This window comes from Epinephelus lanceolatus, chromosome 17 (assembly GCF_041903045.1).
Source record: "Epinephelus lanceolatus isolate andai-2023 chromosome 17, ASM4190304v1, whole genome shotgun sequence".
NCBI classification, from domain to species: Eukaryota; Metazoa; Chordata; class Actinopteri; order Perciformes; family Serranidae; genus Epinephelus; species Epinephelus lanceolatus.
In genome coordinates this window covers 29984042-30011109 of record NC_135750.1, presented here as the reverse complement: position 1 = coordinate 30011109, position 27068 = coordinate 29984042, and the positions used below count along the sequence as shown (strand labels likewise).

The window sequence follows — 27068 nt, the reverse complement described above, 5'->3', positions numbered from 1 at the left end:
ATTTCTTTTGCGCCTGCTCCAAACACCTCCTGAATAATCAAAGAGGAGTATGAACATGGGACAGGAGGAGCTGGAGATGAGCAATGAGGTAGAAAATAAGTGGAATATGTTGGCAACAGAGAAGGATGGGGGAGAAAGAAATGGACAGATTACAGGGTTTCACATAAAAGCTGCATGAATAGGATACAAGCTGTGACAGTGTGATGTCAGGTGGGATTGTATTACTGACCAGGGGAACATCCTCTTCTATGTTGGTACTGTAGGGCAGATTGGTGAAAATGGGATCCATGTCCTGGACATCAGTGATGGTGATAGCTAAGTTGGCAAGCCGGGACAGAGGTCTCACTTTGTCTTGATCCTAATAGAAACAGAAGTTCAGTATATGCTGAGTATAATTTGACTTGTGTTGCGTTAAAATGTCCTAAAAGAGAATTTCTGTGTTGTGTGTGCTGACCGTGGCATTGACAGTGAGCTGGTATGCTGAAGTTGTCTCGTAGTCCAAAGATTTGATGACTGTGACGGTACCTCGGGCCCCGTCGATGGAAAAGAAGGGAGAGGGAGGCTGGAAGGAGAAGAGAACGCTGCCTCCAGTGCCCTGGTCGGGATCTGTGGCATTCACCATGAACACCGATCTGCCCACTGGTGTATTCTGAAAGACAACACACACACATTTGTACTGATTGACACTGTGGTAGGCCTTTTTATTTTTAAAATAAAAAACGTTTGGGACCAATACTAATAAACTACTGCTGAAGTAAGGGCTAAAATTATGACCTTCTCTGGTTAACACAGAATTCTTAACTACATATCCACAGATTACAATTTGATTAAATCATCTGTTTTGGAATACAATCTCCAAGTTTTGATTGTGAATGTGCATATTTTTCCCCTGCAGCTACTCCCCCAAATCATGATGGCACTTAAGAACTTTTGGTCAATCTTGTCTCACCTTGTCAGTAAATACAAGCCTTGCCTATCTGTGTTACCTCCTAAATTGCCTTGTGTATCTAAAAGCTAAGAGTTAAGAAATATCAACTGGGCAGAAAGGCTGCATGATGTCATATCAGAGCACTGTTCGTCTTGGTCATGGTCAGTGTTGAAACCTTGCGAGTGGAAAAAACAGAGGAGCCCACATAAAGAAACAGAGTCCTCAGGTATTGTAGAGCCATTTGTCTGTAAGTTTGAGGAACATCCTCATTAATTGGAATTTTATCTCAAAACAGCCACACACACAATTAATAAGAAATGAGAATGCCCAGAGATACAAGAAAAAAAAGGTTGTACTGGACGACTGGAGGTTTTCCCGGTATGTTACTTGAAAGAAAACGCTTGCACGAGGTCCCTATTCTCTCCCTCTTTTTGTCTCACACACTCACCTGTGTGCACACAAACACAGTCCTGAGTGTGTGGCCTTGTTTACTGCAGGGGAGAGCGTGACCACATGGGGAGGTCATGGTGTTAGACTGAGCTGGGCCTTGAGCCAAAGCTAAAGTGACACAGTAAGAGAGCAGTTGACCCTGCAGTCTGTCTGCACAGGTGTCAGGGGAGTGTGGAGGTGTATTTGCATGTGTACATGCTACCTTGTGCTATTGTCTCAGTGTGACAGAGTCTATAAAACTGTGTGTTTATGTGTGACTGTCTGGCTTGGAACATGTGTATGTATGTTTGCTTGGTCAGTATGAACATGTGGCATGAGACGTATGTACTTGTGCAGCAAAATGTGCATGTGTGACTCCAACCTGTTGACCCACTGCAGTCTCAAGGACGGGGTTGCCATCACTAAGGTAACAGGAAAACATAACAGCCAAGTGAGGCAAATTGTCTCTGTCTACATGACTCTACATTACAGCTGCTGCACATACACTTCCGCAGTCTTTCTGCTTCTGCCATTCTTCTCGCTCAATTTCCTTCCCTTAGCTTTCTCCCACTGGTCTCTACACATGCATGAGCAGCGCTGCAAACTGGTCTGTCTAACCAGATTAAGCCAGATAGCCACATGGGAATTGAGGGACAGAAAGAGAAGAGGGATCCAAGAAGTGTAGCTGCAGGGGAAGACGAGGAGAGCAACAGATGCCAGAGAGAGCAACAGATATCACAGGGCTCAGTTACTCAACCTTGGAGCTGGAACTCCCATTGTGTCCTCTGGTATTTGCAGACAGTGTCACAGGTTATTCCTGTGAGTCATCTCAACAAAGTTAATGCATTTTAGATTAAAATAAGCAGATCTGAAAGTCTGAATTCCTACTGTATATCAGGGGTTTTGCCTGCTGGTTTAGATCTTAGGTGGGAAAACCTCAAAACTCCAACAGTCATTCTTAAAGGGACAGTTTACCCCGAAATTAAAAAAATACATGTTCTTCCACTTACCTGTAGGGCTTTTTATCAACATAGATTGTTTTGGTGTGAGTTGCAGAGTGTTGGAGATTTGGGCCGTAGAGATGTCTCCCCTCTCTAAAATATAACGCAACTAGATGTCACTCAGCTTGTTGTGCTAAAAGCACCTAAAAATAACTCTGAAAAACTGTAAGAACTCTCTTTGTACCAAACAACTCGCCAGCCGTGTTACGTGCTAGCTCACCTAGCACCACTGAGCTAGCTGACGTTACATCTCAGCTGAGGAGGATGCCAATATCGTTTACATCTTACGCTGTCAAAAGCACCAACCTCTTGACCATGAGTAGATGTATTTTTGACTTTGGGGTGAATGGATGCATTCAGTGTTTTTTAGTGCTGGTGGAAAAGCATTGATTGTGGCGACAGGTGTGAAAGTAGACAACAAGCAAGTAGGAAGCCCCTCTTTAGGGCTGGGTATCGATTTTCCAGATCGATTCAATTCGATTTCCAAGGACTCAGTTCGATCCGATTCACGATTCGATTTGATTCAATTCAATTCAGTTCAATATCGATTCAGTCAAGTATATTTCAATTATGATACAAAATTTGCTTGGATATTAAGATATTTTCTGAGAACTAACAAAGTATATTTAACAAGGAACCCTCTGACCTGGTGCATTACTATTAAAAATACTGTTTACATTAAGAATTGACAAAAGCAGTACATTAGTCATCATGTACTTTTATTTAACATTACCTGACACATACAAAATAAATATTTTAAATTAAATCTAATCACAAGGCAGACAATTTAAATGAAGTGGCTACAAAAAAATGTAAACAAAGGACATCCACAAGTTTGCTGCCTGTAACCGTCTTATAAAGCTTTTGTGCAATACACTACAGTGGTTGCGATGCACACATTAGCTGGGTTTCCATCTAAATGTATTGCAAATTTTAAGCGAATTTTGTGAAAATGCGCAAAAGAAAATGCGAATTTATGCACTTTCCATTCATTATTGTTTTGCGAGTACTGGGAGTCAACAGGTCGAGCAGTAGGTGACGCTTCTCATGAAAAATAAAATGCAAAAGAACACCTGTAGAAGAAGAGGGCGCCGTGAGATGACGTCATTGAGCGCGTCTCATGTCCACAACTGATGTAAACAATTACCGGCACATCCATTACTACGACGAGATGGAGAGATTCCTTGGGAACTTCTTGGCTATTGCGAGAGCTCTCATCACACTCATATCAGCGTTGTCAGCGTAGCCTACATAATGCTGTGATGTCTGTGTTGGTACACCAGGCAGCGCACATGATGCAGCGGTATTCAACACATCCAGTCTATTCAGGTAAGCTGTGAAATAGCCTACACTCACCTAACACTGGAGTAATTAGCTCTCTCTAAGTTCACACAGGTGTGTGTGTGAAGTAGAAGTAGGATTTGGTAGCCTACATCATTGTTTATTCGCTAAATCTGTTTCCATTGTCAAAAGTTGCATTTTCCTAATATCGATACGCTGACTTTTCCACCCCCTCCAAGCGTAAAAACTTTTTTGCAATATTTCGGCCCTTTTTCGAATTTCTGGCGTTTCCATTCAAGTTTCTTTTCGCAATTGTTGAAAATGCGAATAAAAATAGGTGGATGGAAACCCACCTATTGACTGTATCAGAAGAGAAACAATATACGTAGGTGAACCCTGCAGCAAAGTGAACCCTCTTCCTCAGAGAGGATCTTTGCCTCCCAGTTTGCTCCTGGCGGCAAAGCAGAGTGAACCGTCTTTCTTCTCAGAGGATCTTTGTCCCATGAGAGCAGGCACTAACAGCTCCATGTCCGCAGTGTAAACAACTTCGCTGGCGATTTGACAATCACTAGAAGCACATTATGACCCTTTGTAAAAGTTTCTGTGTGGTACTTGTGTTGTACATGAGCTAACGTTAGCGGCTAAGGAAGGACTGAGAGGCTGTCCGGTGTGTGTGTGTGTGTGTGTGTGTCTGAGTGTCTGAGGAGTGTCAGTACGTTAGCTTGTTAGCCGTAATGTTAGCCTTGCTGTTTGTCATGTTGACGTTATTGTCGGCAGCCCTGAATAGCTTGTAAAGCTTTAGCATAGTTAGTTAACACATTTGTTATCGGCCCATGTGTTTACTGCTACAGAGAATTAATAAATCTTTGGTTTATTTGTACAACGTCGCCTCTCTGCCGTCTTTTATCACGCTTGCTAACGCTAAGTTAACTTTACCAGCAGATCTGTATGAGGTACAAACTGAGGCGACAGTTAGCAGTGTGCTGATGCTTAGTGGTATTTCTTAATCTTTTTCTGTGAAACTAATGTGCATTTAATAAACATGCGTACATTATTAGCATTATATTTTTAGGGGAAAATGCGAGTGAAAATACTCGCACCATAGACCCATGCCTTCAGTGGACGCGCTCCCACCATTGTTTGCTGCTCTGTCTTCATTCAGTGTCCGGCCGTCTCATGAGATCTCTCACCATGACCTCAGGTGCTAAATGCTGATATCGCGAGACTACCTGGGTTGCTAGTACTGCAGGCTGCTGCAGTCTGCTACTGGCTGTACAACACGTCCACGGAGGAAAATAGTTATAGTAAAAGATCGATTTTTTAATTAATGAATCGATTTTGTGCCATTTAAAGGAAAATCGATTCGAATCAATTAAATCGATTTTTTCAACCCAGCTCTACCCCTCTTATTGTCGAAGTAAAACTCTCTACGAGAAAAAGACAGAGGTACCAAAACAACAACAAGACTCAACAGTCTCTAGCGGACTGGTCATTTTGCCATCTTCTGCTATCCTCTGGTCACCGAGAGACTCAGCACTTAAAATGTAGCCAGATCAAACGTCAATGAGAGTTGCGGAGTGAAGGAGCAGAGTTACTAATCCACTCCTCCACAACAATAACTGCATTTGAATAAACATCTAAGCTGCAGTTCTCTGATATATTTATTATGCTTGTCAAGTTGTCTGCTTATGAGGGAACTAGAAACACCTGTAAAAAAGGTACCCCAAAGTCTGAAGCATGACACTGGAGCACAGGCACAAATTAAATGGATAAAAATACACAAAATCAAACTCTGGGTGAATGATTGAAATATTCCTGCTTGTACTTGTTTGTGTGTCAGCACTTGTATACCTGTACGTGTGTCTGGCATGGTGTCTGCTTTATCAACTTTGCTTTGATGTCAAGGAGGCAGTTTGATAGTTGAGCATTAGGGGTGTGTGTGTGTGTGTGTGTGTGTGTGTGTGTATACCTCTTTTAGGAAAGAGGATGAGATCTGGATGTGTGTGGGAAAAGTGTGTGATATGACGTATCATTTTACTCCCCTGAAGCACGCCAGTTTCTATCTCTCTCTACACAGCAGTCTTTGAAACAATGACTCATTAACACCTCCCAGTGTCAAATGCCACAAGCTTTGGTAAATAACGTCACACACTCAAATAAGTAAACACACACACCAGTTTTGATCTTTGACAGTGCCACGGTGTTCAAAGCAGTTGAAGCAACAACAGTTCAAAGCCTTGCTGAGGAGCACAGATGACCAACTCTTAACAGTATGTGTCAGTGTGCCAGTGTGGTACTTCTGAGGTGTGTGGCTCGTCTGTGTGCAGGTGTTGATCATCTTTGAGCTGCTATTAGACTGCCTGCTTACAGAATCACAACATAACCATTACCCATTCACCTTATTCATTCTTATCTTGTTTTCCCTTTATCCCCCCTGGAAGACTCTGAAGGTCAAAACTGTCTTTGGATAAGTGGTGCATTTCAATACTAGGAGAAAAACAATAAAGCAACCTATTTAAAGAATTGCCTCGGATCTCCAGTGATTCATGATGAATTTTTCTGCATTCCAGCAGTCCATGAGTACAGACAGCACACTCCAGCACTACAGCCTCGTAATCAGAGTGCAAAGAGCCATCAGACATACAGTCTTCTGCTTGGCCTTTTGTAACCTCCACTGGGTCTCAATAGCCTCGCCATCAGGCCATTGATTGGACCCGTGTGATGCCGATTACAAGTCAATGTGGGTGACCAGGCGCAAAATGCAAGGCAGTGAATCCCTCTGTTTTTATTGTCCTATAAGACTGTCCAATTACTTCTCCATAAACGAGTCACTCAATAAACAATGCCCAGCAAGGCCTGGCGAGACCAGTGGCTGCTAAACTGGGTTACCACTGTGTACTGGTTGAGAAGCACTGTACTGTATGTGTCACTACCTATTCCTTCACAAGTGCAAAAGCCAATTGGTTAGCCATGGCCCATATTCCTGCATATATGCCTTGACAGTGCTTTGTAGCTTTTGAATAAATGAGGGCTATTTCCCATGGGAAGCAGAATGTTAAGTGGTGAGACAGTTGGAGAGGGATGAAGAGAGTTCCCTGCTGTGTCTTATCTGAAGTGCACTGCAGGAATCGCCCTCTTCTCCTTCTGAGAGCTACTCCTTATGGAAAGAGAGGAGGCGAGGCATACTGTAGAGTACATAGAGATAGAGATTTAAAGGGAGAGCATGCAGTGTTTATTGGAGACCATTCAGCCCCCTTGTTGTTATAAACCTAATTGAGGATCCATTCAAATTTTGCCCTTAATTCACTCTTGATACTTGCATTATGATGCAATATGCATTTTTCTAAATGTATTAATACTGAACTACAAAAGTAATTTATGCTAGTATTTAAACCCATCACTTTTACACTTCCATTTAATGTTTTGTTGCACATGATCCTTCTATTTGATCATCATTGAATTTTGTCCAGAACTTGATTAAAAGCCATCTGTGAGAAATTCAGTAGACTGGACATGAATAAAAGACACACACCATTATAAACAAGGTCTCTTTGTTCATAGTACATAGCAAGAAAACCCTGAAAGCCCTCAAGTCCAAGGAACTTTAAGTCAAGGTCCAAGATATAATTGTGTCGAGGCATAGATCCATGGAAGAGTGTAAGAAATTGCTAAATCAATGAAAGCTCCCAGGAGCATGGTGGGTATCATAGTGTATAGGAAACGCCATGAATTTTCTGAGAGCTGGCCCTATAGCCAAAGTCAGAAAAATGGGCATCAAGAGCACTAGTCAGGCAAGTGACCAAAATCTCAATGGCCACTCCAACAGGGCTTCCAAGATTCTCTACAGAGATGGCAACAAGAGTCTGTTTGAGGGATTGGCATCACTGCAGTATTTCATCTATCAGACCTTCACAGTAGCATCGCAAGATAGAAGTCACACCAGATGTAACACATAATAGCTCATGAGAAGTTTGCCAAACAGCACTTGAAAAACAGAATGAAAGAAAACTTTTGGCCTGGTGAGACAACATATCCCTGAATGCTGCATTCCACATCATGCCACCATCATACATCTGGTGAAAGCCACAGTGCAGTTCATCATTTGGTTGATACAGTATCATTCCAGTGTAGCATGGTGCTTTATTGCTTGCTGTGTGAATGGATTTTTCTGAGGTGCAGAGACAGATCCTTGAAGAAAACCTACTAAAGAATGCATTCAACCAAAACCCCATGTTTTAGTACATGAAGTCACACAGTGAAGACGATGCTGGATTGGCTTCAGATGAAGTCTGAATGACCTTGAGTGGCCCCATAGTGAACCCCAATATAAACAGTGGGTGACAACTGAAGACCACAGATGCACTCAGTCCTTATGACAGACTGCTTGATGGTTTTGCAAGGAAGAATGGGATTACATTAAAGAGATACCTCAGAAGACCAATGCTGAAGCTGGAAGTGCTGCCAAAGGTGGGTCTACAAAACAATAAAACTGTTGTCCATTTTAACTTTGTAACATTAGAGTAAGGAAGTCATATTTAAAATAAGAATAGAATAAAAAGAGTGAAAGTCTGATCCTGACCTGTTGTAAATACCAACACTTTGTCACATGCCTCAGTGTGTGATAGATGCCAAAGGCACCCTTTAACACCAATATAAACTCATCCATGGCAATCCTTGACGCTGAGAGCAACGGATGTACTAACCTTATGGGCCCTAGGCGTTTTTGGGGTATTTTTACTGCCTTTACTTTTAAGCTCATATCACAGTCATTATAAAGGCTACATACACATGCTATATCTTGTTTTTTTCAGGACAATCTGGGCTAACCAGATTTGCCAGATTTGTCATTTCATGTCCTACTATGTGCCAGTATTTTATATTAGTTTTTATATCAATGAAAAAAAACAAATCCGTGTGACTAAATTCTTACATTTTTACATGTATCTCACCATAGCAAGTTGGAAAATGACATATTCTGCCATATATGAAGAGGGGAGGGCGGCACGGTGGTGTGGTGGTTAGCATTCTCGCCTCACAGCAAGAGGGTTGCCGGTTCGATCCCGGGCATAGGAGCCCTTCTGTGCGGAGTTTGCATGTTCTCCCCGTGTCAGCGTGGGTTCTCTCCGGGCACTCCGGCTTCCGCCCACAGTCCAAAGACATGCAGATTGGGGATTAGGTTAATTGATAACTCTAAATTGTCCGTAGGTGTGAATGTGAGTGTGAATGGTTGTCTGTCTCTATGTGTCAGCCCTGCGATAGTCTGGCGACCTGTCCAGGGTGTACCCTGCCTCTCGCCCGATGTCAGCTGGGATAGGCTCCAGCCCCCCCGCGACCCTCAAGAGGATGAAGCAGTTAGAAGATGAATGAATGAATGAATGAAGAGGGGAGACTCTCTGAAATCTGGCAATATAAGAACCATGATGGTGGGACATTCTGTCAATTCACAGCTGTCCAAAGCATGTGGTTTGTGCCAGGCGGACATGATTGCCAGTATTTTTTCATTATTGCAAGAAATTCCATTGACTCATTCACAAGTCAAAAATGTGTTTTATCTGAAAGAAACATGCAATATTTACATCTAAGATAATAGAAAAATAGTCAACCAAGTGCAATGATGTCCTCCAAGATAATATTTACCACTTTGTTTGCAGTAAACAAAGTTTGTTGTTGTATTTCAGTTTCAGTTATATACTGGGGGGGCATTTTGGGCATTGGGGGGGACACATGTCCCCCTCAATGTATATGGTGACTATGGCCCTGTCATGCATGCATAATTAGGCTACAGTTGTCTGGGTGCGCAAAGGTGAAGTGGCTGGTCTTGTCATACAAAGTTTGGAGTGTCAGCTGGACAATATGGAGATATTTGCATCTTGAAAGCTGGACTACAAATGTGGATAGACAGGGAGAAACACACGCAAGCCTAAGACGTGGTAAGATACGATATTCCTCACTATATGAAGTGACTGATAACAAGATCTGTATAATGGATTGTAAAGAAATTTGTCAGGTTTTTATTTTGTAGACAATTAATCTGGATTTATAGTGTGATGAGATGGCAGCACAATGATGTGTGTGGTATCATTGGAAAGCTCTAGTCCTGCGCTTTCATGTGATACGCGTGGCATTTCTGTGCGAGCCTGCATTCGCGAGTAATCCATCCAAGAGTAATGTGTGTGCAGAGCTGTATGAAAGCTCTGTTATACATAATTTTAGTGTATATTTATCTTTTTTTTTTTCGGTGTGAAAACATTGGACTACGGACAAGTGCTTGGTCTTGTCGGAAAGCTATGATTCTGCTGTTTCACGTGATATGCATGGCTTCTTGCTATGATGCACGGTCGTGGAGAAAATCCACAGAGAAGAGCAGGTGTGAATTTGGACGATGCACTATGCGTCGCTCGGGCCCATAGGGTTAAGAGCAAGAAGTTCTGCATAGGGCTGGAGGGAGAGGAGATGGATGGGTCACACGAAACAAGACTTTCACCCAGGAGACCGCAGGTTGTATCCAGTGTAAGACCAAAAGTCATTGTTGTTTTAAAATAACATAATTTATGTATGGTCATTGCTCACTGATGTCACTCATGTAACTTACATGTAATTACATTATGTTACCTTACAAATGTTCTTATTTTAACCCAAAATGTGGTCTTTTTTTCTAACCTAACCAAGAAGTTTTGTTGTCTCAACCTAACCACGACAGTTTCACAACATTAACCAGGTGTGACAATGTATTTCAACTGTCACCACAGAGATATGAGATATTCAAAAGGGTGCCCTGTGTGTCGCAATCAGATGCCAAGGGACATGACAAAGCATTGGTATTTGACGACCTGGGAATGAGTACAGGTTGCAAAGGAGGAGCAAGCATGTCAGAAGCGAGAGACAAAAACTACAGACTACAAGTTGTAAGGAGATTAAAAAAACAACAACTGACAGAAAGACAGACAGTGAGAGATGAGAAAGAAATTGAGAGCTCAGACATGAGCAAATGAAAGTGAAAGCCTGTCACTAACAGCCATGAGACAACTCTAATAAAGAAGGGAGTCCCTATTCGCTTTTAACTGTGCCTCTGCTGTATAATATGCTGGTGTTTGTACTATAGTCTCTACTGTCGGGGTTGAAAGCAGCAGCGGACTGCTGGTCTCCTGTGACCCAAATTTCAGGTTCAACATGACAAAGAGACTTCTGGGGCCCTGGAGAGTCAAGGCTGGCCAGACGTCAAGACTGCATGGCACAGCTTCTCTTTGGGACCTTGAGGGATGACAGGGGCTGAAGTCCACTGAGGCCTGGAGCTTTAAGCATAATGGATTCCAGTGGTTAAACGTCAGCTCTCTGCTCAAGGGAGTCCTTGAGGGAGCAGTCACAAAAGTGTGCAATGATACTCTGTCCAACAACTGCACACGGTTTAATACATTTATACGTCACTCTGGTGATGGAAGAACTTGAGCCAAATTCACTCAGACTGCATGTGATGGCAATTTATGCTCTTCAAGTGCACAAGCTAAAAGCCCCAAATTAGGGTATGATTTGATAAAAAAAAATAAAAAAAATTATGCAAATCACCTATCTCTTGCAGTGGAGTATGGTGTTACAGTATTAAAAAGCATACTGAGAGGAGACACCAAAACACAAAAAAATAAATTCTTAGCATTCCACATACAATTTTTTTTTTAAGAATAGTCATTATCAGCCTGAATGTAGATGATCAAGAGTATATGAGGAAATTATAAATATCTTGCATTGGTAGCATGTTGCTGTTACTCATTTAAAAACAGACTGTAAAAGCAATACCTGTACTCTGCACTTTCCCTTCTCTCTAAGGAAATGTAGATTTGTCTCCATCAGCTCTGGAATTTATGCCATAATGCCTGTATTTTTTTGCGTGGGGGGATAAACACAGTTCCATCACAGCTGGTTAGTATTCTATTCATCTGCTAAGTGCATATTGGATACATTCATTATCATTTCCGAAAATCAAATTCTGACCAAGTTAATTCATCAACCAAAAATGACCTGAGACTGCCCTACAAAATCTGATCCGTGCCAGCATCCCTCTGCATGCTTAAGTACTTAATTTACTCAGGATTTGCTTATCTACGATATCAAAAACAACACAGATACTGTATTGATTTTGTGCTCAGGAAAATGTCACATATTCAACCTGAGATTTTCTAAGCAAACAGTTTGCAGATCATTGATGATTAGCTGCTCTGATGAATACTGTTCTGTTCGTTTTTTTTCTATTGATTGTGTCTGTGACTGATTGAGCTTATTAACCAATAAATGCAAATGAAACACAAGACATAGAACCTGAATGAACCACACTCAGCCCTGATACCACTTCTGCATGACTGGTCTTTATTTGTCTCAGTGTTTAGACTTGAATTTGTAGGTTTATGTGACAATGAGGTGCTTATTCAAGTGGCCCTCCAGAGTAACACACTACCACCACATTTCTACCAGTAAGGTGAAATGCCATTATGTCTGAGGGAAGTCCAGGCATACTCATTATTACTGATAACAAATGTGGACTAAGAATTGAACTGACAAACATTTGGCAGTCTCTGGGCAGTGGTTCAGATGATGTGACTCACCATCTCTCAAAAGAACTAAACTGGACAGATGGATTGACCCTCTGACGAAGTAACTGGCCAACTAGCTGACTGATCAACTGACTCACTGACTGCTGTTGCTACTCTTAGGCCCTGCTACTAGTAGGCCAGAAATCCAGGTACATTTTGCCCTCAGTAAAACGGAAGTCAAAAGTCAGACTTTAGCATGTTATTTCCATTTGAAGTCAAGTTGACTTTTTGTTCTACCTGGTAAAGGCCATGGCAAACCCCCAGACTTTTGAGTACAATGCTCTGCTCTTATTTTGTCAGAAATGTTAAAGACATGGTGATTTGCAGGGGCAGTGCCTGGGCTCTGGCCCCCCACTGCTCACAGCTCCAGAGGCCCAGCTGTTCACTACAATAGAGCCATGATTACACCTACACTGCTCGCAAGGTTCTCAGTTCCTCCCCGGCTGTCTGCTCTCCGCTTCCAACCCAGCAGGCATGTGATTGTACCAGCTCCGCTCACCCTTTCACTGCCTCCCTCTCACAACCTCTGTCACGCCATCACTGCCTCCCACATGTGGTGCGTCGTCACACTGCCGCTGGCATTTTTCTGACCCTATGTGCGGGAATGTATTGCAAATGAGGAGAAAAAGACACAATATAATTAAATGAGAGGTAAAGGAAGAAAAAGATGTTAACTTAAAAGGTTTTATACAAAATGTGCAAAATGTTCATGGCTTTTGATGAGCTGGTGTCTGTTAACATCATGTTACAGGACACATAGAGCAAGAGTCCAGTTTAACAACTGCTCTTAATCAGTATGCAAGGTCTGCAGATAACAACTGCAACAGTGCTACTGCTATGTTAACAGCTACCTGTACCTGGTGACTCAGAGCTAACCATGGGTTAAACTGATAAGACAAACTTTGCAAGATGTGAACACAGCGTACCCTTGTTACTGTAGCAAGCTGCTATGGTATACTGTGAAATACATTGTTCCAGATATGGAGTAAAAAACACACATTTCATGGGCGAAACAGCATTCCACTTCGCTGTGCATCATTTTCCTGTGATATCTTGTATATTATTACTTACATGTACAAGTGTAAGTGAAGGACTAAAAGAATGCAAAGAGCAGGCAACAGGCTAGATATGTTATGACTAGACCTCACCATGATGATCATATCGTGAAGTGAAACAATATGACAGAGCAATCTGGAATAAACTGCATTATTTTAAGTAAAGTCTTCCTTCCAAAGCAAGTGTCTGAAGTGTTTCACAAAGCTAGTAAAAGACCAGTTAATAAGAATTTAAGAAAACACATAATTCAGAATATCTGAAAGGTCTGTCTGTATAAAAGGTTTTTTTTAGATGCCAATTAAAACAATCCACACTGATGACTGAACAAATATAGGCAAGCTGTTTCAAAGCCTTTTGGGGATATCATTTGGAGCACTAAGTAACACTGTGAACTACAGTTAGTGCAACACTGCCAAAAGTGGATATAAATTACTTTTTCCTCTTATAATGCACCACTGCTTACTATTACACTTGTGGAAGCACACTCCATACAACCCATTGTTTTAGGCAAAATTCCACATTCTGATTCACCCCCTCACTGTGTACCTTCAGTACGGCAATCTTAAGAGAAGACAACAACATGCCATATGGATGAGCTAATGGAGAATACAAATATTTTACATCTAAAGTGCCACAACGCCCAAAGTCACTGCCCCTGAAATGAAGCCCTGATCAGCTAAATTGCCCATCTAGCTGTCCAAAGTGCCTTTACTATATGGCTGGGCACTGATCAAAAGGCAAAGTAAATCCTTATATAACCAAATAACAAACCCATAACCCCCATTTGCATGTTGGCACACACCTACAAGTTTAAGCAAAAAAAAAAAAAAAAAAAAAAATCCTGATCACAATTGTCCTCATTGAAAATACACCCAAGGATCACCTGAATCAATCAATATGCAGTATGTCTGTGTGTGTGTATATTCATAAAATACATGAACTACACAACTACTTGATGGATATATAACAGACTATATAAATAGGTGAGGTCAGGGCAACGGTAATGATTTCACAGTGTGCAGCTTTGACAGAGATGCTGAAGTAGGTGAATCACGAGAACACTTCAATTAATCATAGAGGTGACACACAAAGCCATATTTCACATTTGAAATTAGCTTATCAATAATTCACTGCTATTGAAACAAGACTAAGTGTCCTTCATCTGCAAGCCTCCAACAGTAAATGGGGAAAATTATACAAAAATGATTTATACTCTGCTGAAAAGCCAGAGTGTGGTTCAGCTTCCTCTGAAACAGTCTGAATTCTCCAAATAAACATGCAGCTGGTATGTGTAGCATTTGTGTTTGTGTACTGCATGTTAACCGCATAATAATGCATATTACCCGAGTCATGTTTGCAGTACAAAGGCTTTAGGACATGCCAGAGATTATAGATGCTGTGTCAAATTTATTGAGCTGTTCTGTTGTTCTCGCCAATGGTGCCAAACAGATTAGAGAAGACCCAGGAAATACCCCTAAAGGAATGAGTTTCACAAAGGCCTCTCCCCCACAACTGTGTGTACCTTCACAATCTCAGTAACATCTAGATAGTTGAACCACTTAAAATGTGCTGTATGTGGAGAAGCCTTGCTTGTGGCTTAAAAGTATTTCTTGCAATAACACCTCATGGACTTGTCTCCCTGATGCAGCCATGTCCCTGGTAAAATGAGCCCTCGGGCCCAAGGGGGTAGTAACAACTTTAAATCGTATGTCATAGCAATAACATCCACAAACCGATGAGATAGCCCTACTCATAAAAGGATGTCTGTCGTTATAATTCCACTCATGGCAACAGTTGTGGCAAGGGTTCCTTTAAAGCCTACACTTTCCCAGTGGCACCGAGCTGTAGCCCTCTTGTATGTACCTGGGAGATAGTGATGGACACTATGCTTGGGGCTGAGGTATGAAACCCACCTCATAAAACCCTTCAATCTCAGCAGCCTCAGTGGTAAAGCCTCAGTGGCTGATGCCATCATTGCAGCCTGAGTGTTGAATTGTATCTTGACCTCAGTTTGAGCAAAGAGACAGACTGCCTGAGTGACAACATGCAATCTGCTGATAGGTGTGCCTATCAGTGGTTTAACTCTAATTCCAGGAATGATGCATTCTTGGAAGAGAGATTGTTGTGGAGCTGTTTCTGAAATTGAGGGATGGCAGCTGCGCAAGCATATACTGGACTTTGTAAACGACTCATTGAACTTGGAATGTTAAGCCAGTTGTTCATGTACGTCTAAGCTTAAGTCATTCAGTTAATGTGGAAATGAAACTTGCACACACACAAAAAATCATGGTAAACTTGGTGTTGTAATAACATTTCTGTATACTTATTGCAAATTGAGGTCAATTAATGAACTTCTAAGCCAGATAGTAATGGAAGAAAACTTGCAAATTGCAGGCTAACGACAAGATAAGTGGAGAAACCCTGTATTTTTTCAGTCTCTGCACCAGTGTCAAAAATCTTAAGTGTGCCATCAAAATAAGTATAATTTGAGAGCGACACAGGAAAGAGTGTACTAAGGGGAAAAAGAGTGAAGCTATGCAAACTGTGGCACTGAAAGACATTGCCACTGGTAAAATCTGGTAAACTGTTTCCTTCCCACATGAGAATGTCAGGTGTCACAGTTTGAAACGAAAGGTGAGTCAGAGCAATCAATCAAGCAATTTCTGACCAAGTTTCATAAACATGGATAACAAAGCTTTAATACCCCTGAAAAAGTTTGAAGAAAAACAGTGGAATGTATACATGGTTTCTCACATCAACACCATGCCGTGGCTTTTTCACTGTTTCTGTCTAAATTACCCAATACCTGTTGAATACACGTACAGTGTTGGGCAACAATGCGTTACCATGAACATGTTACAGCAATGAGTAGTGTAATGAATTACTAATAAAATTTCAGTAATTACACTACAGTTACCTCGAAAACAACTCGTTACAACCTTACTTCTGTTCTCAACCCGTTCTGATTTGAAATCTGACAAACAATCACATTCCAGATTCATTGCATGCCACAAAGCAGCAAGAAAGAAAACAGGAAGATCATTCTTCCAGGTATTGGTACTAAGAATCTTTTCAGCGTAAAAGCACAACCTTAAACCTACTGAAACACCTACTACAACTAACAACACAATAACGTGAAGCTCCAGGAAATACATCGCACTTAAGGTGAGCCCTCCGTGGCTGCTTAGGTTGGCTGTAGCCTTAAACTGCCTTAATGACCAAAACTGGATTTTAATCTTGGACAGATGCAGGCTACAAATGACAAGAAACTAATAAAGTTTGTGGCTGCGTATGTGGTGGATAAAATGTTGTCTGTCTCCTCAACCGCCTTCTTGCCTTTCAGACCTATCATGAGTAACTACCGATTACAGGTAACCAAAAACGCCCAGGTTAAAATCATTTGCAGGCTATATAGCCTTAGCTGTGCTTACCGAAGATTACCCTGACATTCACACAGAGGCAAACATGTGAAGTCTGAGCCTTTTGAGGAGAAAGGATGCAATTACCAGTTTTGTGGAGTTCAACGGAAGAGTAATATAATGAACAGCGTAACGAATCATTGTTGGCAAGGAGTATTAAGTGAAGTAATACTATTTTTCAAAAGTGACGAGTAATGAGTAATAAATTATATTTTTGAGTAATGAGCACAACACTAGTCACATAATACACTACTCAATAATTAAGGGAACATTAAATCACACATCAGATCTTGATAGATGAATAATCCAAGTGGAAAATCTTTACTGATGAAAATGACGTAACAACGGTGAATGGAAACCAAAAATGATCGAGCCATTGAGGGCTAGACTCAAAATCACACTGAAAATTAAAGTAAAAAAATGAAATCACAGGCTGATCCAACTTGTGTGAATATTACAGCTACTCATAATGTGACTCAGTACGCATGTCTGTATGCTCTACAGACAACATTTGGTCATGCCCCCGACGACTCAGCAGATAGTGTCCTGGGGGATCTCCTCCCCAGACCTGTATCAGGGCAGCCTGTGGCAGTATTTGGCGGCATCACATGCACCAATACATAATGTCCCGTAAGTGCTCAATTGGAGGGTCCATGGAACTCAATGCCTTCATCATGCAGGAACTGCCTACACACCCTGGCCACATGAGGCCAGGCATTGTCCTGCACCAGGAGGAACCCAGGGCCCACTGCACCAGCGTAAGGTCTGACAATCACTCTGAGGAGTTCATCCCGCTACCTAACAGCAGTCAGGGTACCGGTGGCTATGACATGGAGGTCTGTGCGACCCTCCAAGGATATGCCTCCCCAGACCATCACTGACCCACTGCTAACTTGTTGCACTGGATGATGTTACAGGCAGCATAACGTTCATCACAGCGCATCCAGGCTCTTTCATGCCTGTCACATGTGCTCAACCAGAATAGAATGACGTGTCAGTGGTGGACCTACCAACTCTGGTGTTCTCTGACGAATGCCAATTGAGCTGCACTGTGTTGGGCTGTGAGCACAGGTCCCACAAGAAGATGTAGGGCCCTCATGCCACCCTCATGGAGTTTGTTTCTGACAGTTTGGTCAGAAAAATGCACACCAGTAGCCTGCTGGAGGTCATTTTGTAGGGCACAGGCAGTGCTCCTCCTGTTACTGGTACAGATACTGGTCCTGCTGCGGGGTCGATGCCCCTCTACTGCCCTGTCCAGCTCTCCTCTTGTAATGGCCAATCTCCTGGTATCTCCTCCATGCTTTTGTGACTGTGCTGGGAGACACAGCAAACCTTCTTGCAACTGTATGTATAGGGGTGCCATCCTGGAGGAGCTGGACTACCTGTGCAACTTGACTGGGCTGCAGGTACCGGCTCATGCTACCAGTAGTGACAAGGACACTAGCAGAACACAAAACTAGAGAAGAATCAGGCAGGAAGGATAAGGAGAGAGCAACTATCTGTGGCCATCACATGTAAAACCATTCCCTGTCGCCACTTTAATTTGAACCAAAGCAGGTGAAACTGATTCACAATCACTTGTGCTTCCTAAATTGACAGATTGACATCCCTGAAGTTTAACTGACTTTTGACTTCATTCATTGACAAAGATTCTCTTTTGCTGTGATTTTCCACTAGAATTTCTAGGTTGCTGCATTTCTGTGCTTCTGTTCGACAGCCTTGGTAAAAGCAAATTCACTGGTGCTGCAGCAGGGCACCAATCACAGAAAGCCACCCATTTCTCCAGAGCCTCATTTGGCCTTTCTGTCCTTCCCCCACCTGAGGATTCCTGTGGTGATGGCAACAAAGCAGCGGAAGAATGAGAGGAGCTGATATTAAATGAAGTGGAAGAGTTACGCCCACTCTTTAAAGAGACTAATAGAAATTCCCCTGCAGTACAAATTACTGTAAGTACGAGCAGGTTATAACCACCAGTATAGCCAATCTGATGTGTCAATGTCTGTGTGTTTCATCTTAAGAACTGTAGCTCTTTTTATTGGATTATGATTGGTCTTGTCAGAAAATCAATTGCTCCACTGACTGGATTGGCAATAGTGTTTATATGCACTTCCCACACATAGCTGACATTCATTTCTTCTTCTCTTTCCTATCAGCAGTTGGCCTTTTACTGGCAAATTCACTTGACCTGCTGTACCCAATGAATTTCTGTTAAACTGGTCAAAAAGACATAATACAACACATAATCTTTGTGTACTGTACAGAAACTGATGGCAAAAAAATGTCTCTCATTATTACCTCCTTTCATTCCATCTTGCTCGCACACTGCTTTCCTCCCTGTCCACTCTGTGGCCTGGCTGAGCGATGGCCGATTTTCTGGAGAAGCACTCAGCCGAACAAAATGATTCCACGCCAACAGACAGAGAGAGGAGCCACTTTTGAAAGGCAAGGACAACCTGTGAAATTGTATGTCTGTGTGTGTGTGAGGGGGTTCATGTGTGTCTGTGTGCATGTATTCATTATGTGATTTCTACCTATACTTTCAGTTTAATCTCCTTCAATTTAATACTTTTTCTTAGAGTGGCCATTTTGTGTGATACAAATAACCTCCAGGCCTGGAAGCTGGGTTGAAACATTTACTTAATTTATAATATGGATTTAGACTAGGGTAAAATTTGAGCTATTAGTGATGGTTAAAGTAAGGAGTTAGGAGATAGGGAACCAATGTAGCCAATGGACAATGGTGTGTGTGTGTGTGTGTGTGTGTATGGACAGGGCCTTTTATCAGTAAAGAAAAGAAGCAAATAATGGCTTTATCTCCTGATCAGTCTTCTCCGCCGACTGCCTAACCCCTGTCAGAGCTCATGGCCGACTGCCTCCAAAGAGCCAGGACTGTTTGTTTAAATGTAAAGGTAATCACGTCCGACATGCCGCAGGGATCCACAGAGCCAGAAAGAGACAGAAAGAGGCAGATGGGTTGATCCCTGGGGAAGGGTACAAGGACGGGCCACATCGGCAAGTCCTGCACCCTCTTTCTATCTGTTGTGGAAAGTTATCCATCTCAATTGAGAATACTAAGTGGAAGTAAACAATTCGTTTTTAACCTTTATTTAAAGGTGGTATCTGTGGCTTTGTTGGAACTTAGGGAACAGTGTTGTCTTGCTGTTCAGTGCCATTAAGCATCGGCCTTTCAATATATACCACACAAAACAGTGACATAGCCTTTAAGACAGAATGAAAATCACATGTAGATGCCAGTGGAGACAACCAATCTCCTCTGTGATGCCTATTTTTACAGTAGCTATACATCATGTCTCCAAACTGATTGAGGGTTTAGGGCAAAAATTGTAAATGTAGCAAATTTAACTGGACAGCAGCAAATTGGGGGATAAGCTGCACTTACAAGGACATGTTGTACTTCACACTCACAACTGGGAGATGCACAACGGTACCACTACTCTCGTCTTGCCGAAGCTGCTCAAGAGCCGATGTTATAGAATCTAAGAGCCATAAATCCCCTCATCTGATTTTCATTCAGTAATTCAATCTAGTCAGGGCTCTACTATGCCCCTTTTTCCTCACATGCAAGTTAAAATTTGTGTGTGCAAATGCAAAATCCCAACACTCTTATTAGTAAAGCTCAGTGTACAAATCATTCAGTTAGCGGCTTCTCATTTTTAGCCAGTGCCTAAAATTAATAACACCAATCACACAGCTGTCAGCAACTAATGCTGATTTCACGAGTAACTTGATGACACGCCAAAATGAAACAGTACCCTAGTGTTGAAGTCTGTTCCCCTCCCATGCATAGTATTTCCGTCCCTTATAACATACTGTTGCACTCCACGGTCGAGTTAGGTTAGGTTATGTTTTGGTGTCATGAAGATAACTGGGTTGGGTTTAGTTTAGGCATCACTATAAATGGTTAGTTGATGTTAGAGAGACATTCTGCCTCAGATCAAGGTCATGACAAACACAAAACAATGGGGAAACAGACTTTGACACAAGACAGACATCCTATTCAGCCAAAGATTGTTCATGAGGTAAATGAACCATTACTCTGTAACACCATTGTACAAATGTGTTTTTCTTCTCCCAAAAACTCCAACAGGGTGAGGAGTCTAAAGCTATAAGCTGACAATGTTAGTCATTTTAGGAGTCAGAATTTCTCACTTAAAATTAAATCTATTCCATATTCTTGTCAATAAAACAAATGGATAAACTTTTAGTTCTGAATAAGGACCTTTAGTATTTGAGGCAAGTAGCTTGTGTAAAATAAAGTATGGCAGAGACAGTAGGCTGCTGATATGTAAATGTGTAAACACATATTTAACCAGAATTTGGTTGTTGATCAAATATGCACTGTAAATACATTCAGAAAACATTTTTGTTGAATTAGCTTCTATCTTATCTCATTTTCATGAAATGGGGATAAAGAGCTGTACTGCCTTTAAAGGGATAGTGCACCCAAAAATGAAAATTCAGCCATTATCTACTCACCCATATGCCAAGGGAGGCTCAGGTTAAGTTTCAGATTCCTCACATCCCTTGCGGAGATCCCAGGGGAGAGGGGCTAGCAACACAACTCCACCTAATGGAGGCTTAAGGCGCCCCAGATTCAAACGTCCAAAAACACATAATTGAAACCACAAATTATCTCCATACTGCTCGTCCGTAGTGATCCAAGTCAGAGGTGGTCCTGGCTAGTTTTACGCCCTGGGCGAACCATCCCTCTAGACTGCGCCCTGGGCGGTCGCCCACATTGCCCATAGCAAAAATCGTCCCTGATCCAAGTGTCCTGAAGCCCCGACGTAAAAAATTGTTTGGAAAAACGTCATTTGAAGTCTGTTTTTAGCCTCAATGTAGCCTGCAGCTCTAACTGCCTCTCTGTACACTGCGCTCATGTGTGTGCGCTTGCGTGAGACCGTGAGACATGGGGACCGCGTTCATGTGTGTTCACGTGCTTTCGCTGGTCTCACACGCAAGCGTGCACACGTGGCGGTGCACAGAGAGGCAGTAGCTTTTTTTGAAACCATTTCAGGTGACTACCTCTTGAAGCTCATCGAGATATATATATATATATATATATATACAGTACAGGCCAAAAGTTTGGACACACCTTCTCATTCAATGCGTTTTCTTTATTTTCATGACTATTTACATTGTACATTCTCACTGAAGGCATCAAAACTATGAATGAACACATGTGGAGTTATGTACTTAACAAAAAAAGGTGAAATAACTGAAAACATGTTTTATATTCTAGTTTCTTCAAAATAGCCACCCTTTGCTCTGATTACTGCTTTGCACACTCTTGGCATTCTCTCCATGAGCTTCAAGAGGTAGTCACCTGAAATGGTTTCCACTTCACAGGCGTGCCTCATCAGGGTTAATTAGTGGAATTTCTTGCTTTATCAATGGGGTTGAGACCATCAGTTGTGTTGTGCAGAAGTCAGGTTAATACACAGCCGACAGCCCTATTGGACAACTGTTAAAATTCATATTATGGCAAGAACCAATCAGCTAACTAAAGAAAAACGAGTGGCCATCATTACTTTAAGAAATGAAGGTCAGTCAGTCCGGAAAATTGCAAAAACTTTAAATGTGTCCCCAAGTGGAGTCGCAAAAACCATCAAGCGCTACAACCAAACTGGCACACATGAGGACCGACCCAGGAAAGGAAGACCAAGAGTCACCTCTGCTTCTGAGGATAAGTTCATCCAAATCACCAGCCTCAGAAATCGCAAGTTAACAGCAGCTCAGATCAGAGACCAGATGAATGCCACACAGAGTTCTAGCAGCAGACCCATCTCTAGAACAACTGTTAAGAGGAGACTGCGCGAATCAGGCCTTCATGGTCAAATAGCTGCTAGGAAACCACTGCTAAGGAGAGGCAACAAGCAGAAGAGATTTGTTTGGGCCAAGAAACACAAGGAATGGACATTAGACCAGTGGAAATCTGTGCTTTGGTCTGATGAGTCCAAATTTGAGATCTTTGGTTCCAACCGCCGTGTCTTTGTGAGACACAGAAAAGGTGAACGGATGGATTCCACATGCCTGGTTCCCACTGTGAAGCATGGAGGAGGAGGTGTGATGGTGTGGGGGTGTTTTGCTGGTGACACTGTTGGGGATTTATTCAAAATTGAAGGCACACTGAACCAGCATGGCTACCACAGCATCCTGCAGCGACATGCCATCCCATCCGGTTTGCGTTTAGTTGGACGATCATTTATTTTTCAACAGGACAATGACCCCAAACACACCTCCAGGCTGTGTAAGGGCTATTTGACCAAGAAGGAGAGTGATGGAGTGCTGCGGCAGATGACCTGGCCTTCACAGTCACTGGACCTGAACTCAATCGAGATGGTTTGGGGTGAGCTGGACCGCAGAGTGAAGGCAAAGGGGCCAACAAGTGCTAAACACCTCTGGGAACTCCTTCAAGACTGTTGGAAAACCATTTCAGGTGACTACCTCTTGAAGCTCATGGAGAGAATGCCAAGAGTGTGCAAAGCAGTAATCAGAGCAAAGGGTGGCTATTTTGAAGAAACTAGAATATAAAACATGTTTTCAGTTATTTCACCTTTTTTTGTTAAGTACATAACTCCACATGTGTTCATTCATAGTTTTGATGCCTTCAGTGAGAATGTACAATGTAAATAGTCATGAAAATAAAGAAAACGCATTGAATGAGAAGGTGTGTCCAAACTTTTGGCCTGTACTGTATATAAAAGCATAATTATAAGGCTACGAAAACCAAACGATTTTTATTTTATAGCGATTGTACACTTCTATAAATATATTAATGGGGAGAATATTCAGATTCAGATACAGATTTGACAATAAACCATGCCAAATATTACACACTGGCCCTTTAACAAGAAGATTCCATATTGAATTCAGATTGGATAAGATGCTAAAACCCCAACCCTAATTTCAAAAACTTAAAAAACAAATTTGATTTGACACTGTTTAAAAAAGAATGCCTTTATAAAGCATAGCACATGCCTGTCTTTTGTTAGGACCCAAGCTCATTTTCTGTCTCAAAATTCTGTAGTGGGCTAATCTCTAAATTGAGTCAGTTTACCCCTGTGTCTTACACACACTGCATGTACAAAGTTAAAAAAAAACTACATTTTAATGTCGTTTCTTTAAAAAAATAAAAATAAAAATTGCCAATTAATTTTATTCTGTGCTCCTAAAGTATAAAGCCCTGCTCGTGGTTTTCCAGTGCAAGGCTGCCTTTCAAAACATCAGTATCGAAACAGGCAGATCCAGCTGGGTGGAAAGAATTACCACATACCCAGGGAAAAATGTGAATAAAACTGTTAAGAAAGCAAACTGAGATTCACAGGTATACAAACATACAGTAAATATACTGCGCATGTATGTTCTTATTATGAACTGGGTGGCCTTCGAGTCACAGTCATAATGACATAAACCACACAAAATTAACTACCTGATGAAAGACACTGAAAGGTAAATGATAACAAATCCTGTTTGCTTTTCCTCCTACAGAATATCTCGCTCTCATACATAATTTTTCCCGTTCTTCTCCACTTCTTCTCTTTTTTAGGAAGTCATTTTTTAAAATAGAATTAAATGCAAATTAGAGTAGAGCTGATTATCATATAAACGGCTGTTGCCTAGAGGGGCAAGACACTCTGGCTTTATTTATTTATTTAGTCATATTTTTCACAGTTCCCCATAAAATTCTGACTTTAATCAGTCCACACTTTCTTTTAAAGACATAGGGGAATCAGGGACCAGTTGAAGCGATGCATGGGCTTCAGTTTGTGTATGAAGGCAGCTTGTATTTGTGTTGGTGCAAGTGTGAGTGCATATGAGAGGTATGTGACCAAGAGCGGAGCAGACAGATCAACCTCCAGCATCCACAGACCTGTACAGCGTTATTAACATCATGTAAACTGGTGCTGTACATTATTCAATTAGCTGGGCGCTGCTTGTTCTTGTTACTCCATGTTCATAATCTTTTACTATTCACACTGAGGGCAATCACCTGTGAAGGCACACATCTGGAACAACATCACAAAGCTCCGTAATCCAGTGCTGAGCCGTTAACTCTATGTAGTAGTGGAGAGGCTTTTAATGGCAGCCGGATTATGTTTGCAGTCACTCACCAGTACAAGTGGTCTGATTTGAATTCACTGGGAGTGAGGGGAACATTGTTCAGGCAATTGCCCGGAACTAACACGTAGGGGAGAGATGGAGTGGAGTAGTGGGAAGAGATTTAGACAAAGACAAAGTAGAGTCTGAGCAACACACGAGAAAATCAACACAGGAATTTAATACTGACTTCCAAACAAATACACTGTTTGATGCTAATACTTGGATGAGGGGTTGATTATCTTTTTATTAACCTGCTAGAGGTTGACTTTTCACTCGAGACAAGTCACTATAGCCAAAGCAGCTAATCTTTGCTAAAATCTGCTAAAATGTGACATCTGGCAGTACTTTTAGTTTGACAATGGTTTTCGTCATATGCACTATTTCTGACATTGAGGCTTTTCCGTCCTTTGACATGATGTGCTCTTTTCTTACCATCTCCTGTAATCTGCAATGTCCCAGAACAGTTTGTCCTGAACATGGGAGTAGACTACCCATATCCCAATAGAAACCATATTCTTCCTTTTTGGTGTCTTTCAAACTTCCTTGATGTTAAGTCATAATCTTCAAAACCCATCTGAACCCATTAATTTACATTTTGTGGTGCTAAAGAGTTTTGTATGGTGTGGGGTGGGAAGATGTCCTAATTCACACCATGTCTCACAGCAAGAAGGTTTGAAACCAGCAGTTCTCACCATGTATTCTAATATTAATATTTAGTTTAACATGTTATTCCCACATAAAAGTTAAAAAAAAATCATTGGCAAATGCTGGATATGGCCTCTACCTCGCCCACCACCACTGACTGCGCAAAGTTTTGCTTTCCACTTTCTTTGACGATGGCACACACTGCTAAAGCTAAGTGTGGAGATAGGTCCTACTATGCAAGACCAGTGGTGAAAAGGCAGCGCACATTAGGATAGCTAGCAATAGCATTAGAAAAAACACATCGGGGAGATTCAGCCACACCTCTGAGCCCTATTCAAACCCAGACAGTTGTACACCAAAACCGTCAATGAGCAGATAAACCAGAATGCTGAATGCAGGTTGCATTTTTTATTTGTTTATGTTGTTGTTGCTTTTTATGTTGCTTGTTAGCTTGAAGGCTAACTGGTAGGGGCTGACAGAGTGCTAGTGGTTGTGAAACATACAATAATATCTGCTATGATGGGATTTTTGGGAGACAGTGGAAAGAAAATCCACGGACCAGTTTACATCAAAGAACTGCACACTCTGCCATGTTTGCTGTCAAACCTTTCTCTATGCTAATGCTAACTCTCGCTCTGTGTACTGACAAGTCTGCTCTGCTATGGAGGTTTCAGGGTTCTTTGATGGTGTTATGTTTAAGTCTTTTCCCCCGTTGATATGCCCTTCCTGTATTAGACAGCGATTGGCTTTCGTGTTAGTGACGTACCTAATCTAGCCCAGTGTACATCTGAATGCCGATTTTAGGAAAGTGTGCTAATAATTGCCCTCTTTAATAGAGAAACATGTAAACACCTCTCTAGTGACAAACTCTGCAAAGATACAAGTCAGGATAGCCAATATCAAACATTTTAGGAGACATAAACAGAAGAAAAACACATTTTTGAGGGGAGGGAGACCATTAATGTTCCTTTTTTCTCAATTTAAGTCAACTTCCAACAGACTATATAGCAGCTTTGATCTCATTCACTGGCAATTTTGTGGCTTTTTTTCTGTCAGTCTTTCTGCCAATGGCACAGTAAGATTCCTATTTTCAATCACAACTAAATAGCTCTGGTCTGCTTAACATCAGATCTATTTGAATAGCTAAAAAAAACGGACTGGTGATGCTGGCAGCTGGCTAGTTTCCTCTCACAGTCCAAAGATATGTAGGTGACATGTATCAGGAAACCACAGGGCTGACTGTGAATTTGTCTGTTAAATGTGGTAACCGGGTGATGGGAAATAACACTGGTGGACCCAAACAGGTTGGCAGTCTTGTTAGTCAGTTCTTGTTGGTGCTCCATGGTTTGCGTCATTTCTTTCTACTGTTCACTTAAGTTTTACAGAAATATTTAAGGTAAATAAACATGACTAGACTTAACTGCGGCAACTGTGACACCCTCTTATGTAATAGCAAGTGTTTGGGACCGATGAGTATGAGAAGCTGCACCTTACCCCACACATGCTCAAACAAACTATATGCTGCCCAAGTTGCTGTTGAGGCCATGAGCAACATCACATGGGATTCAATGGACTCTCACCTGTTTTTCAATAGATACACTGC

General features: G+C 41.7%; 1 protein-coding gene across 2 annotated transcripts in view; it reads right to left on the bottom strand.

Annotated features, from left to right (window-relative positions):
- Positions 1 to 27068, bottom strand: part of cdh23 (cadherin-related 23) — a 210503-nt gene that overhangs the window by 117017 nt on the left and 66418 nt on the right. For both annotated transcript variants that reach the window (XM_078160989.1, XM_078160990.1), the window contains exons 7-8: positions 455 to 649; positions 230 to 358 (exon numbers count right to left, since the gene is read on the bottom strand). In XM_078160989.1, coding sequence (XP_078017115.1) covers positions 230 to 358; positions 455 to 649 — 324 coding nt within the window. The remainder of the gene's footprint in view (positions 1 to 229; positions 359 to 454; positions 650 to 27068) is intronic.